The sequence below is a fragment of the Platichthys flesus genome, chromosome 22 (genome assembly GCF_949316205.1).
Source record: "Platichthys flesus chromosome 22, fPlaFle2.1, whole genome shotgun sequence".
Taxonomy (NCBI): Eukaryota; Metazoa; Chordata; class Actinopteri; order Pleuronectiformes; family Pleuronectidae; genus Platichthys; species Platichthys flesus.
The window spans coordinates 761,502-776,346 of NC_084966.1; the positions used below are offsets into that span (position 1 = coordinate 761,502).

Consider the following 14,845-nt stretch of genomic DNA (forward strand, 5'->3'; position numbering starts at 1 on the left):
GCGAGTGAAACTGATCTGAGAGCAGAGACAGAAGTGAAGTGTGACGCCTCTCACTGCAGATCAGCAGATATCATATCATATTTTATGTCTTCAGAATCACAGACTGGGAATAAAGACAGAAAGTGAAGCCAGAGTGATCGCCCCCTGCTGGCTAACTGCAGTACAGACCAGTTCAGTTGATGGGACGTGGACCAAATGAAGAAAATCCAAGCAGACATTAAATAAATTTAAGTTTATTTCTTTTTATAAAAGAATCGAATGTTGTGGTCAGTTGTTGTTCTGATTGAGCGACGACCTGAATCTGCTTCGTTAAGAAGCAGGAAATCCCCCCCCCCCCCCCCCCCCCGTCATCGGAATGTTCACTATTTGAATTTCAAAATGTCCAAAGTCCTCAGGACATGAGGAGCTGTATGTTCACTGTCCATTAGAGAACATGAGGCTGGTCTCAGGTCTGAAGGCCCCCCCGCCCCCCCCGCTCATTGCACTTTGTGATTATTCATTGTGAAATGAGTCGGTGGTGATGTCACAGATTTAATCCAATGCTCGGATTAGGATGAAAATCCCTCTGGACCTTTTGTGTGACTCTCTCCTTCACCTTATAGAAACGTGCTCATTTCACCAGTTATTCATTTAGTAGAGATATTATAACATTAATTATCTAATTTATTCATCTGCCTTAATCCAAGTGCACCATGTGATTTTCAGGAGAACATCTGACATCTTCATGTCTGATGAGTTGTTTTACTAACCGACCTCGAAGACACTGAACATACATAATTCATTCAGTTGGGTTGGTTACACTATGGAGAGAATGTGGAGCGACTCAGAAGAAGAAGAAGAAGAAGAAGGAGAAGAAGAAGAAGAAGAAGAAGAAGAAGAAGAAGAAGAATGTGTGTGTGTGTGTGTGTGTGTGTCGAACAAGCAAATGGTTGTGAAATCAAAAGAGGACAATACATTATTCAAGTTTAATGGCAGAGTGACACACAGGAGATGTGACAGAATGAGTCCAATACTGCACACACACACACACACACACACACACAGACACACACCATGTTTCTATATATATAAGACATATTGGTTCTTTTATTTTTCCTTTAAAGATTCATTTCCTCTGCATGTTTTATTCTGTATTTTATTCTGAAGTCACCAGGGAGGTTCTTCAGCTTCCTGTCAAGTGGCAGAGACGCACTCTAACGTGCACGTTCATCATCTGGAGCTGGGATCACATCTCTACTATTATTCATACTGTACATTCATGCTCTTCAATCTTTAATACAGCTCCACAGCAGAGGCCTCACAGGGAGGAGGGAACGCCCCCCCCCCCGTTCAGGGTCTGACCTGCTGGGACATAATCTAGAGTTAAATCCTCTGGACAATCAGCAGTGATCTGATCGACCATAATCCAGAGTGAGAGTCTGAAAACACACAAACTCCTCCGCCCCTGTTTCCATCTTCAGCCCCGATCACAATCCCACTGATCAGGGGTCAGCTGTTTGGTGTACTCTACAGTCTGTATCTGTATTATTATGATCTCAGACATGAACGATGGAGGAACACGATGCTTCTTTTTTCACATACAGATGTTTAACACTGCATTTCAAATGATCACACACCCTCTCTCTACTGCAACATGTGTCACCACCTTCATGTTATTATGAGGATCGATAATCGGGACCTAAACAAACTAAAATATCAATAATCTGGATATAAAGGAACCAAAGCCAGACCTCTGATTTTAACACAGGAGCTCGATGAATTCTGATCTCAGATCTGGATCAAACCGAAGCAGCTCAGTTGAAGTTCGAGGCTCCGGCTTCAGAACGTTCAGGTGTCGGTTCCTTCTCTTTGAAACAGGAAGTCAGTGGCAGTTCATCTGTGTGGTAGTGGGGGGGGGGGGAGTCTGATGGTACACAGGGCACGGGGGATTGAACCAGACCCCCCCCCCCCGACTCAGTTAACACTAGGCTGAAAAGCTACTCTCTGTATGTTTGTTATAAGTTTGTATGTTTATTGATATTTATGAGTGAGTGAATATAGAACACTGTTGAAAGACACCTGCTGCTTCCCCTTGTGTCCCTGACGAGGAACTCATGGTAACACAAACACAATGTGACAATCTGTTTTACTTCACATTTAGAAATCTGCCACTTCCTCTGCACACAACTCAGTGTCTCCATCGAGTTTCTAGTTCCTCCTCAACCGTCACCTGTCCTCCAAGGGACACAGGTTCAAGACCCTGCTGCCGGCACGACGCTGCACCACCGTCCACACCTGTCCACACCTGTCCTCCAGGGGACACAGGTTCAAGACCCTGCTGCCGGCACCACGCTGCACCACCGTCCACACCTGTCCACCACAGTTCATCATGACTTTATCTAAAGACCATTACTAACATGTTTTTAATGTTTGTGATCGATCAGGACATGAAAGTTAAAAGAGGAAACGTTTCCCCAGGTGAATATTTGATATTGTTTTACCTCCTTGTTGTTAATCTGGCCTCGGGTCAGTTTCGGTCTCTGATCAAATACCTGATTTGATTGATAAGGAACCTGAGAAAGTTTCAGAGTCACTTCCTTATTCGCTCTGACCTAAAGGGAATAAAGAGAGTTATCGGCTCACTGAGCTCCTCACTCTCCTCCTTCACCGTTTCCTGCTTCCCTCTCGGTCTCTCACACACACATCGCACACAGACACACACACACATCGCACACAGACACACACACAGCTTCACAGGCACCATGGGGAACTTTGCTGCAAACGAGGGACTCTCCATCTTCGTTATTGTGAGTAGATTTGATTCAAATGCAACTTTTATTTCTTTTATTAATGTTTCATCATCTGCTTTTAGAACCTGATAAAGTGCAACAGGATATTTTCAGTCAGCACATATCTGATATGAAAGATGATAAAATGTTTGTGTCCAGATGAGATCAGAAGTAGAAAAATAAAGTTTGAAGAAGAGAAGCAGATCGAACAAGTTTCATTTGGTTTCTAAGAGTAAAAATTGATTTTTAAATATTAATGATGCAGAAACACTGAGCTGAATGTTCACATATGAAATATTTTTAAATCCATTTACAGATATTACAGTAAAATAAAAATATATAAGCATGTTTAACCTGAAACTTTGGATTTGGGTCAAACTTCCTGAAGATGTAAATCAGCAGCGGCTGCTTCACTTTGAAGGATCAAGATCTGAAATATGATGGAAACTGATCTGCAGCTGTTTCTCTGCTCGTTCAGGATTAAAGTTTAAATCCACTTTGTGCAACTTTTAAATGTTTAGATTCTAATACTGACTTCACGTCCTGAAAACACAGACGAGGTTTAATTCACCTTAGAGACACAGAAAACGTTATTATCCTCTGAGCTGATTGTTTCCTGAGTGAGAGAGTCGCTCTGGAAGGTAATCTCTGAACCTGACGTGTGTGTGTGTGTGTGTGTGTGTGTGTGTGTGTGTGTGTGTGTGTGTGTGTGTGTGTGTGTGTGTGCTGCAGCTGGTGTGGCTCGGGATCAATGCCTTCCTTTTTGTGCACTTCTACATGGCCTTCCTGACGGACAAGTGGTACTACACCAGGGTTCTTCTGGGGGTGAGTCTCCTCTGAGCACCATGGTTTCTTCTGAGGGTCCAACAAGCAAACGGGGAAATGTGAAATGAGTCATTCAAGAGAATCGGTTTTCAGTTCCTCTTGTTGCAGCAGCTGCTTCAAGTCTCCATCTTTAATGAGTTATGCTGCAGGAGACTTCGCCTCCTCCTGCTCCTCCTCCTCCTCCTCCTCCTCCTCCTCAGTCCACGTCAGCTCTCAGAAAGAACACTTGATAAGCTGGATGACTCACAAGGTGTTAATCCACACCTCCACCTCAACACGTCCACTCCTGCGATAATCTCCCTTTATCTTCACAAGGTCAAACTTCCTGGTCCTGAGCGGGGGGGATCTCTGTGGTCTCGGCTCAGTTCACGATAAAGATCAGATCAAATATCTGCTCAGCTTCAGGTCTGCAGAAGTGAAACAGACCAAACATCATCTGTGTCGAGTCAAATCAAACGGTTTGATCTGTTTGTGTTGAGCTGCAGATGATTTACAGATCAGCGTTAAAGACAATATTCAAATCAATTATTTACAGTTCAGTGTCACAGTGAGTGGTAGCTTGGTATTTTAAAGACTCATAAGTAAAGATATGTCTTCAGGACCCTGCTAAGAATAAAGAGCTGATAATATAAGTGTGTATTTATACTGTATTCAGAAGCATGTGACTTCAAGGAGGTGAACTGATATGTAATTATTTATTATTCCTACCCAAATGAAAATGAAATTCAAATGAATGAATTGAAACATAAAACTCAGCCACAGTTTGAAGATGAAATGAGAAACAGACTTTTAAGATGTTTGTATTTACTGCTGAATTCATGTTGTGATTAAGAGTATCATAAGATTTGTGTTATTTAATATTTGAAGCAACTTCAATGATGAAATTAGAATTAAAGCTGGAGTTTATAGGTTTAATCTTCACGGGAACATTGATGAATTAATAATAATGAATGAAGTCAATTCTGCGGCCTGTGATGAAGAAGTAATCTGATTACTCTTTTCCCAGCATGCACTGTCCTGGGCCCGAGCTCCGGCCGCCTGCCTGAACTTTAACTGTATGCTCATCCTGCTGCCGGTCTGCAGGAACCTGCTCTCCTTCCTGCGCGGCACCATCCAGGTATGAGCCCTGCACCCCCACAGAGCCCCCCCGTGTCCCTCTGCTCAGTACTGACCATGTCTGTGTTTGTGTGTCAGTGCTGCAGCCGCACTGCCGCTCGCCAGCTGGACAGAAACATCACCTTCCACAAGCTGCTGGCCTACATGATCGCCTTCCACACAGGTGAGCTCACAGGCCTCGTGAAGCTGGTCCATCAGACCCAGTGTGAGATGATCGCTGGTTTGTCCTGACGCACACAACCTTCCTGTGTCTCCTAGCCGTGCACATCGTCGCACACTTGTTCAACTTTGAGTATTTCATGGACGCACAACTGGATCGGAACAGCAGCCTCCTGCCCTTCGTCCTCTCGGAGATCGGCACGGGGGACAACGCGTCCTTCCTGAACCCGATCAGGACCAATGAGACGGTGAGTCACTTCCTGCTTCTCGTGTTGTGGAGACACTCGGGCGGTTCTTCTGACTCATGCATGTTGTGGGATTCTTCTCCTGTTGCTCAAGCTTGAGACACTCCCTCGGGTCAGTTGCTAAATCTGGTGTCTTCAACCTGCGTGTTTCTTCATCTGTGACCTTCCTCTTCTGGGGGTTGGCCTTTGTGGAGATGTTGTCATGACAGAAACAACTTCCTCTTTGCTCTTCTCTTTGTTCATTAAGGAGAAATGTTCCTAAACTGACCTTTGACCCTGTGACACCATGGTGACTCATGTGTCTTCTGTCCAGAACCCGACCGTGGTCATGTTCACCACCATCGCCGGGCTGACGGGCGTGGTCATCACGCTCGCCCTCATCCTCATCATCACCTCGTCCACAGAGGTCATCCGGAGGTCGTACTTCGAGGTGTTCTGGTTCACGCACCACCTCTTCATCATCTTCTTCATCGGCCTGGTGTTCCACGGCTTCGGGTAAAAACACTCACAGCTCGTTTCCTTCTACCATGAATCACTCAGACTCGTCCTCCGCTCGGCCACCGGTCCAGTCTGGTAATGTTTGATGCCCACAGCTGACCCTTGGACTCTGTCTCAACTCCTTCTCTAAATAGTTTCTCTTCATCAGTTCTTCCTTGATGTTTCTGTGAGGTCAGGCGTATAGTGCGAGGACAGACGTCCGCCAGCCAGAAGACAAACGAGCCGGAGACCTGCGCCGACCAGTTTGAGGACTGGGGCAGGAACGAGTCGGGCTGTGCTGTCCCAGAGTTCGCTGGGAACCCCCCGATGGTGCGACAGTGAACTTCTGATCTCACCAGCTGTGATGCAGGAGATGTTTCTGATTCTCCTCTCGTTCCTCCCCAGACCTGGAAGTGGGTGGTGGGCCCCATGTTCCTGTACCTGTGTGAGAGGCTGGTTCGCATCTACCGGTCCCACCAGAAGACGGTGATCACCAAGGTGTGTGTCCTCCACCCTGAACCCGACTGAACCTCAGTCTGCAGAGTCCATGTCCTCTAACCGTCCTGTGCCCGGTGTCCAGGTGGTGATGCACCCGTCCAACACCCTGGAGCTGCAGATGAAGAAGAAGGGCTTCAGCATGGAGGTGGGTCAGTACGTCTTCATCCAGGTCCCGTCCATCTCCCGGCTGGAGTGGCACCCCTTCACCCTGACCTCCGCCCCCGAGGACGACTTCTTCAGCGTCCACATCCGCATCGTGGGGGACTGGACCCAGGCGCTGCTGGAGGCCTACGGGGGGGACAAGGACGAGACCCAGGAGGCCTGGAAACTGCCCAAGTACGAGCAGCGGGGGGGAGCGGGAGATAAAAGAGGCAGATTGGGGCTGAAATTGCTTGTGATTTACATTTAACTGCCATCTCCTTCACCTCCATAACCTCCAGCACCTCCTCCCGGCGCTCCTTTGAGGAGCTGTCGGCGGGGGGGGGGGCACAGTCTTTGTGTGAGGCTGTGATTCTTCTCCCTTTCAGGAGAGAAAGTGCAGAGGCAGAGAAAAGGATCTGTCCTTTAGTTTGAAGTCCTGCTCCTCCTTCACTTTCTCTGTCACATGATTCTAAACTGTATTTATCATGTTCAGATTAAGAGTTTTATAAATTTAAAGTGTTTTAAACTCACGGTTTCTGTTCAAATAATTTAGCGTCTGACACAAAAATCGAAGTATAAACCCCGATGGACATTTCCAGCTGCATGGACCCTGAGGACAGCTGAGCTCTAGATGTCCCTTGTGTGTCTGTCTGTGTCAGGATTGCCATCGACGGGCCCTTTGGGACGGCCAGTGAAGACGTGTTCCGTTACGAGGTGGTGGTGCTGGTGGGCGCTGGGATCGGTGTGACCCCGTTCGCCTCCATCCTCAAGTCTGTGTGGTACAAACGCATCCAGAACGACCAGGACGTCTTCACCAAGAAGGTGAGAGGAACCAGGAGAACCAGGAGAACCAGAGGAGAGGTTCTAGATGGAAACCAGGAGAACGTTCCCCTCGACTTGAGGCTGAAACGATTGACTCCAGAGCTGAACCTGTGACTGTAGTAATGGATCCCTGTGCAGACCGATCACCCCCCCTTGACTCGTGTCCTTCCTCAGATCTACTTCTACTGGCTGTGTCCGGAGACCCAGGCCTTCGAGTGGTTCGCCGACCTGCTGCAGTCTCTGGAGCTTCAGATGACGGACAAGGGCATGAGCGACTTCCTGAGCAACAACATCTACCTGACCCGCTGGAAGGAGACCGAGGTGCAGATCCTGAGTTCCACCTCACGAGCCTCACGAGCCTGTGAGACGTCCTCTCACTGCGTCGCCCTGTGCTTTCTTTCAGGCGGCTAACTTCCGTGTTCACCACGAGGCGGAGAACGACCCGATCACCGGCCTCAAGCAGAAGACGCTGTACGGGAAACCCAACTGGGACAACGAGTTCACCAACATCGCGTCCAACCACCCGGGGTGAGGCTCCTTATCGCTCTGCACACACACACACACACACAGACCCACACTCTGTGGAGTTTATGATCTCATACACACGCCCGTTAACTCTGTAAAGACCAGACTCACTGATTATTAAATGATATTTAACTTATAAAGTAAATACTGATAAAGAATAAACAGCTGCTGGTTTCTCTCTTCACTTTAAGAGGGTCAAAGGTCACATTAACTTGATGTATTTCTAGATTCGATGCATCTTGAGCTTTATGCAGATATTCTGATTTATTAAACCTCTTCAGAAATCCAGTTTTCTTCAGGATCAATCTAATCCAGTGATATTTGTGTTCAGGTTACATTCTCATCTGAATTGAACAGTCTGATAAAACCTGTGTTTTGTGTCCTCAGAACTAAAGTGGGAGTTTTCCTGTGTGGTCCGCCCCAGCTCGGGAAGGCTCTGGAGAAACAGTGTCTGTCGCACTCAGAGGGCGACGTCAAGTTCATCTTCAACACGGAGAACTTCTAGAAGAGAAGAATCTAGAGTGGAAAGTTCCCAAGTAGCAGCTGAGCTCCGACCCTCAGCTTCTCAGACTCTGAGCTACGTGCTGCTCCGCTCGCTGCCACAAACCGTCACTTTGTGAAGATGCTGAAACGACTCTGCTGAATTTCACACATTGCTTTCTTCTCCTTTTAAAGTTACATAAACAAAACGAGGAGTTTCAAAACCTTTCTTCGCTTCTGAGGCTGAACATGGTCACGATTTCTCAGTTTTTTTCCTCATGAACAGAAAGAAATACTGAAACTATTCTTTAAAAAAAAATACCTTTCACCTTGTTTTGTGCTCATGGAAAACATGTTGAATATTTATGAAGCATAGATGTGAAACTGTTGCTCTCGCTGTCTTATGAATAACATAATTAAACATGCATGAAACAAGTGAGTGGAGACTATTCGTTGTTCTTGTTGTTTATTCTCCTGCAGTAAATTGACATGATGTAAACAACAGCAGAGCGTTTTCCGGCGTCTGTGATAAATAAGGTGAAGCTGCTGAAGCGCTGTAGTGAGGAGTTAAATACGTTGAGTTGTGTTACTTGCATCTGAAAGAGAAAATCCAGATGTTTTCTTCTCTACGGCTGCACAAACAGCTGGATGGTTGTGGCACTCGCTGGCCCCCCCTGCTGTTCACGGGGACACACTGCATGATACTCTTTCTGGGTTCAGTTGTGTGTGTTGATGAGTGTGTGTGTGTGTGTGTGTGTGTTCTACGCGATGGCCACAGCGAACACACTGACCACACAGTACATTGTGCGGTTCTCCCATCTCACTGTGCAACTTCCTGCAGAGACAAAGGAGTGAGGAGAAAATAAACTCATCCAGGAGCAAGAAGAACACGTTTAACACAAACATGAAGGAATTCACTTCTTCTATTTGTACATTTTACTTCTTAGTCATTGGAGAGTTGATGGAAAATAACATGGGGGGGGGGGGGGGGGACTAAAAATACAGAACAATAAAACATCTCTCATGTAAGATTTCATTTTCATTTCAACTGGTTTATGTGATGTTTCCCTTGTCGAATGTTCTAAATAGTGTTTTGTTGCTTTCCTGTTTCTTGTCCTTTAACTTTGTGAAAGGTGCTTCATATGAATAAAGTGACAGATGTTTTCCAGATGAATCCTACAGTTAATACCAAACTAAGGATTTCACGATGTGATGCTAACTTCGCTGGATAAGGTCAGATGCATGCTGGGATTTTGTCTACGTGCAGTTACTTCCTGCTTTGCTGTGACTGAGCACAGGAAGTCGTCCTTACCGTCCATGGCCGTGTCCCAGAAGCAGGAGTTGGCTGTGTGGAGTCCTGCTCCTGTTTTCTGCATCACAGCACACGTCACTGTTCAGACACACAACAAACCAGGAATAATTTTATTATTATTGAATTTAACAGATTACAGCTGAAAAACCACAGATTCAAGCCCTCGCAGAAGGGAACAGGAAGTGAGAGGCTCGTACCGATGTACTTGTAGGATTTGCCCTGTTTGACCAGCTGGGTGAGGCAGCGCTCCACGATGCCGGCGGTCCACTTGTTCACCAGGTTCTGACTGTAGTCGTCAGCGCCCACGACGCCCTCGATGCACTGAGAGGAACAAACAGAGCGTCACAGTCATGAGGAAGTCAGGGGACGCCGCTCGAGCCCGAGGACGCTGGAGGAAACAGAGAACTCTGTTCTGCTCCTCAACAGAATGACACTGTTATAAAGACGTGACCGAAACCTTTATCTGATCATGAGTTCAGGTTATGAAAGTGCATTTAGAATAAGTCTCTCACTTATTCCCTCATCGCCTCAACAAAGAGAAATAATGATGAATAAATAAATAAATATAAACTCTCACATCTGGATCTGAGCAAAGAAACTTCTCAGCCTGAGATTCAGAGAAGTTTTAAACCTTACTCCTCAAACACTGAAGTGAAATTCAGACTGAAACCCGACAGGAAGGGATCAGCTGTTTGTTTTCACTGATTCTGTTCATGAAACATAAAAGATATTCACCAGAAACCAGGAGTTAAACCTTGGGAATACATAAACTACTCAATGATACGAAAATATTGAAAACAGGAGAATAAAAATAATAATACAAATGATCAGGTGTAAGTATTTGAGTTTGCATGAAGATTTGATAACGTGACAAAGTGGAATAAGAGTGATTTAAACACGAGTTAAAGTTACTGTGAAAGAAAAGAGAAGTCACCTCCTTGACGATGTTGTCGGCCTCGTCAGAGTTGAAGGAGCCCTGGAAGTTTAAACACACACACACACACACACACACACACACACACACACACACACACACACACACACACACACACACACACACACACACACACACACACACACACACACACACACACACACACACACAAACCACACACACACACACACACACACACACACACGTCAGTAACACACTGATTTGACACGGTTAATTAAACGTTCACAGTCACACAATAAACCGCTACTGCAAGAAATGCAGCAGATTCACGTGAACAGAAACAGATGTAAACACCCTAATATTATAAAACTATAATAAGACAAGATGGAGTTGATGCATTAACAACAGAATACCAGGTTTGGAGCAGTTCTCTACACAGAATATGGATTTCTGACATTTCCAGGTGTTTTATTATATTTACAAAAAGGAAGTTGATCAAACAAACACACGTTTCTGTCACATTAACATCGAGTTAAATGAATGAAGAGTAAACAAAGCATCACAATGTGAATTCAGTGTGTTTACTAAGAGACGTTAGCATGGTTTGTGTTTGGCTAGCGCTCCGGAGCTAACTGGTTATCAATGATGTGAATATCGACTTCCGGGACTAACCTCATTTCCGTTGTGAAAATCCTCCATCGTGGATTCCACCTTCAGGACTTTTCAGGTTTTACAGTTAAAAATAAGAGAAAAGAGCAAAATGATATCGGAGCAGGAAACAAGAGCCAGGAGCGGAGCGGGACTTCCGGTCTGCTGTCATCACAGTCTACGACTGGTGACAAGAGGGGCAACCGAGGGGAGAGGCTGCCATCTGCTGATTAGTGAGAATGCAACTCAAAGGCCGGTTCAAGATTAAAACAACAAAAAGACATGAATATCACCACGATAACTTCTTCCCTTTTTATATTAAATATGTGTTATGCATTTGTATATTTTACCTTATAATCACTCTTACTTTTCAATTAAAAAATGTTTTATAATAATATATTAAAAACACAACTAGAGTGGTTTACAAGTTTAAAAAGTTCACATAGAAGACAACGAACAGGAAACAGCTCAGAAGGCAATGTGAAGATCAAAATAAAGATTATTAAATGATTCAAATAGACGATGAGATCAGAACCAGGGGAAGCCTCACTAATAAAATGTGAGATCTTCTGTTCCCTCTGGTTTTGTTCTCATTCATAAACATGTTTCTAATTTCCTCATTTAATATGTTTATTCTTTATTGAATCTAACAGATGTCTCATGTTACTCCAGAGTATTTCTTTGTAAATGTAATATTACACTGAAGACACTGTCAGAGAATAAGGATCTTACATCAGAGCAGGAAGGAGAGTGGAGTCATTCAGGTTTTCAACCCATTAAAAAATGAAAAGATCAAAAAAAAGGAAGTGGCGTCTAGTCACACGCACGTCTCTGAGTGAAGGCAGTGGATCGTTCAGTCGTGTGACGCAGATAACTTCAACAGCACAAAGTCAACGTGATCTGAAGGTAAAGTCGCTCTGTGTTTAAATATAATATAAAGTGTGTTGGTGTTTAATGACCTGTCACGTGTTATCGCCGTCAACACCATGTTCGGATCTATTTCTTCATTAAACAGCGGAAGCAGCGTCAAATAATGGAGCTCAGGAGTTATTATAAATATTTACTTTTATATATATAAACACCAGTTTACAAAGCCTCACTACATCCCGTACGGAGACTAGTTTCCGGTTTCATGCCACATAATACGGCCGAAATCACGAAGATTTAGAAGAACGATATGGACCAAATAGAAGAGTATTTGGTAAAAGAGATCCGATAGTATGATCACTTGTATAACCTGTCACTTGTAAGAGGCGCAACGCTTGGGAAAGCATGAATGACAAAGAGTCCTGCAACACAGCTGCGTGAAAAGCCGCCGACTCAGTTGCAGAAGCATGCGCCGGCCTTTACTGCTGAACGCGTGTTTCCTGTTATGTCGAGCTGAAGTTGTGACGTTGTAATCTCAGCAGGATGACTGCGGACACAGAGGAGGTGACGGCCCCTCCTGACGTCACTCCGGGTAAAGAGCCCCAGAGCAAAGTCCGAGGTGAGAAGAAGAGTTAATATCCTTCATCAAATGTTGATGTTTAAACTTCAGTGGCCTGTTATCAGGAGAAACATCAGGTTCAGTTCATTTTCTCTAAATTGTCCTCCTCTGTCCTCAGGTTGATCACCCACTGGAGCAACCTGTCCATGGAGCAACCGCTGCCATTCAGGCGACAGAGGCCATAGTAAGTGAACCTCAGTCCTGATGTGAGCACACACAGAATCAAGTGAATCATACTGATCAGTAAAGTGACTCCTTTAAACTTGGTAAAGTATAGTTTACACAAGTAAAGCACTGAAACTGAGGATTGAAGATTTAAAACATGTATTTTACTCTCTGCTCCTCCTCAGCTCTGCCAGGAACATGCGGGCGGTGTCTATGAGGTCACCTCCGTCATTCAAGCGACAGCCGATTAGACGGTAAGTGAACGTCCTGATGTGAGCACACACAGAATCATTTCACATGAAGGAGGCAAAGTGAATCATACTGATCAGTAAAGTGACTCCTCTAAACATCCTGAACTAAAAACACTAGAGAGAAAACGACTCAGTTGAGCAGTGAGAGGAAGAGGAGGAGACTCAGGAGGAGCTCTGATGTTTGACTGACCTCCTGAATATTTCCCTCTCAGCTCTTCTCGGTCTCTCGACACCTCGTCAGACGAGGACTCATCTCAGTGGGTCGGTGCATTAATGAGCATCGGATCCATGGACCAACCGACCTCCTCCAGGTAACAGAACCATGTGGATCCTGGTAGAGAGAGTAACATATAATGTAGTCAAGTAAAGCAGTAGTTTACAGGGTGAATGGAATATTAAATTAAATTAAATAATATGAATATGAATATATGTATAAATATAACATAGTCAAGTCAAAGTCAAATGAAGTAGCAGTTTACACGGTGAAGGACTGGGGAATATTAAATTAAATTAAATAATATGAATATAGGTATTACATAGGCAGATAAAAGTCCAAATGAAGCAGCAGTTTACAGGGTGAAGAAGTGGGGAATATTAAATAAAATTAATATATGTGGAGTAAGTGTATTTGTATGAGTGTGGGAGCAGAATGTCCATGGTGACTGTTTAAGGGGGTCAATGTTGATTGTTCAGAAGCCTGATGGCCTGGGGGGGGGGGGGGTAGAAGCTGTTTGTGAGTCTGGTAGTCCGTGCTCGGATGCTCCGGTAACGTCTGCCAGACGGCAGCAGGGTGAGAAGTCCACAGCCTGGATGGCTGTGGTCCTTGATGATCTTCAGTGCTTTTCTCAGACATCTTGTGTTGTAGATGAGTTGCACGGAAGGGAGATGGCAGCCGATGATGCTCCTCTGTCTTCACCAGCCTCTGCAGGGCCTTGTGATCAGCAGCGGAGCAGCTACCAAACCAGGCAGTAGTGCAGCTTGAGAGGATGCTCTCAATGGTGCACCTGTAAAAGTTTGTTAATGTTTTTGCAGCCATGCCAAACTTCTTGAGTCTCCTCAGGAAGTATAAACGCTTTTTGTTCACTACAGAGTCCGCTTGTTTGGACCAGGTCAGGTCATCCGTGAAGAACACACCGAGGAACTTGAACTCGGAGACTCTCTCCACTACAGCTCCATCAATGTGTAGCGGGCCGTGACCCCCCCCCCCCCCCCCCTGCAGCTTCCTGAAGTCCACGATCATCTCCTTGGTCTTGCACACGTTGAGAGACAGGTTGTTCTCTTGGCACCATGTCTCCAAGCCTCTGACCTCATCTCTGTAGGCAGTCTCGTCGTTGTTGGAGATGAGACCCAGGATGGTGGTGTCGTCTGCAAACTTCAGGATGATGTTGGAACCCTGTGATGCCACACAGTCCTGTGTGTACAGGGAGTACAGAAGGGGACTGAGTACGCAGCCCCGAGGGGCCCCGGTGCTCAGGGTCAGTGAGGAGGAGGTGTTGTTACTGATTCTCACCACCTGGGGTCTGCTCGTCAGGAAGTCAAAGATCCAGTTACACAGGGGGGTTTGAAGACCCAGGCTCCTGAGCTTGGGGACGAGTTTGGCAGGCACAATTGTGTTGAACGCGGAGCTGTAGTCCACGAACAGCAGCCTCACATATGTGTTGGCCTTTTCCAGGTGGGAGAGGGTGGTGTGTGTTGTCAGGGCGATGGCATCGTCCGTGGATCGGTTGGGGCGGTGTGCAAACTGGGAGGGGTCAAGGGGGTCAGGAAGGGTCGAGCAGATGTGGGTTTTGACCAGCCGCTCAAAGCACTTCATGATGGTGGAGGTCAGTGCTACAGAGCGGTAGTCGTTTAAGCAGGTGATGGTTGATTTCTTGGGTATGGGGATGATGGTGGCCTGCTTGAAGCAGGTGGGGACTGTTGACAGTTGAAGGGAGAGGTTGAATATGGAGGTGAAGACCTCCGCTAGCTGGTCAGCGCACCCCCTGAGGACACGGCCTGGAACTCCATCTTTCGAGGCTTCACTCTCTGAAGC

At 45.7% G+C, this 14,845-nt stretch overlaps 2 protein-coding genes and 1 long non-coding RNA gene across 3 annotated transcripts; 2 read left to right on the forward strand and 1 right to left on the reverse strand.

Annotated features, from left to right (window-relative positions):
• The first annotated feature begins 2,627 nt into the window (after positions 1 to 2,627).
• Positions 2,628 to 8,493, forward strand: LOC133933844 (cytochrome b-245 heavy chain). The gene is made up of 13 exons (XM_062381085.1): positions 2,628 to 2,786; positions 3,501 to 3,593; positions 4,600 to 4,710; positions 4,788 to 4,872; positions 4,968 to 5,116; positions 5,427 to 5,608; positions 5,788 to 5,920; positions 5,996 to 6,088; positions 6,171 to 6,424; positions 6,889 to 7,051; positions 7,226 to 7,372; positions 7,455 to 7,579; positions 7,964 to 8,493. Exons 1-13 carry the CDS (start codon positions 2,742 to 2,744, stop codon positions 8,079 to 8,081), a joined length of 1,698 nt encoding a protein of 565 aa, XP_062237069.1. The 5' UTR covers positions 2,628 to 2,741; the 3' UTR covers positions 8,082 to 8,493.
• Positions 8,494 to 8,505: 12 nt separating this feature from the next.
• On the reverse strand, positions 8,506 to 11,092 carry LOC133933845 (dynein light chain Tctex-type 3-like). The gene is made up of 5 exons (XM_062381087.1): positions 10,936 to 11,092; positions 10,303 to 10,344; positions 9,566 to 9,689; positions 9,369 to 9,446; positions 8,506 to 8,891 (listed from the first exon to the last, which is right to left on the reverse strand). Exons 1-5 carry the CDS (start codon positions 10,960 to 10,962, stop codon positions 8,818 to 8,820), a joined length of 345 nt encoding a protein of 114 aa, XP_062237071.1. The 5' UTR covers positions 10,963 to 11,092; the 3' UTR covers positions 8,506 to 8,817.
• Positions 11,093 to 11,654: 562 nt separating this feature from the next.
• Positions 11,655 to 12,998, forward strand: LOC133933846 (uncharacterized). The gene is made up of 3 exons (XR_009912106.1): positions 11,655 to 11,817; positions 12,318 to 12,581; positions 12,748 to 12,998. It is a non-coding gene; the product is annotated as an uncharacterized LOC133933846 (long non-coding RNA).
• The last annotated feature ends 1,847 nt before the right edge of the window (positions 12,999 to 14,845 follow it).

What these genes read in the sequence shown, in the direction of transcription:
- LOC133933844 (XM_062381085.1), top strand. Translation starts at nt 2,742, where the DNA reads ATGGGGAACTTTGCTGCAAACGAGGGACTCTCCATCTTCGTTATT. An exon ending in CATGATCGCCTTCCACACAG is followed by an intron (nt 4,873 to 4,967) that starts GTGAGCTCACAG and finishes TGTGTCTCCTAG; the next exon opens with CCGTGCACATCGTCGCACAC. An exon ending in CGATCAGGACCAATGAGACG is followed by an intron (nt 5,117 to 5,426) that starts GTGAGTCACTTC and finishes TCTTCTGTCCAG; the next exon opens with AACCCGACCGTGGTCATGTT.
- LOC133933845 (XM_062381087.1), bottom strand. Translation starts at nt 10,962, where the DNA reads ATGGAGGATTTTCACAACGGAAATGAG. An exon ending in CCGACAACATCGTCAAGGAG is followed by an intron (nt 9,690 to 10,302) that starts GTGACTTCTCTT and finishes TGTTCCTCTCAG; the next exon opens with TGCATCGAGGGCGTCGTGGG. An exon ending in CAAATCCTACAAGTACATCG is followed by an intron (nt 9,447 to 9,565) that starts GTACGAGCCTCT and finishes GTGTCTGAACAG; the next exon opens with TGACGTGTGCTGTGATGCAG.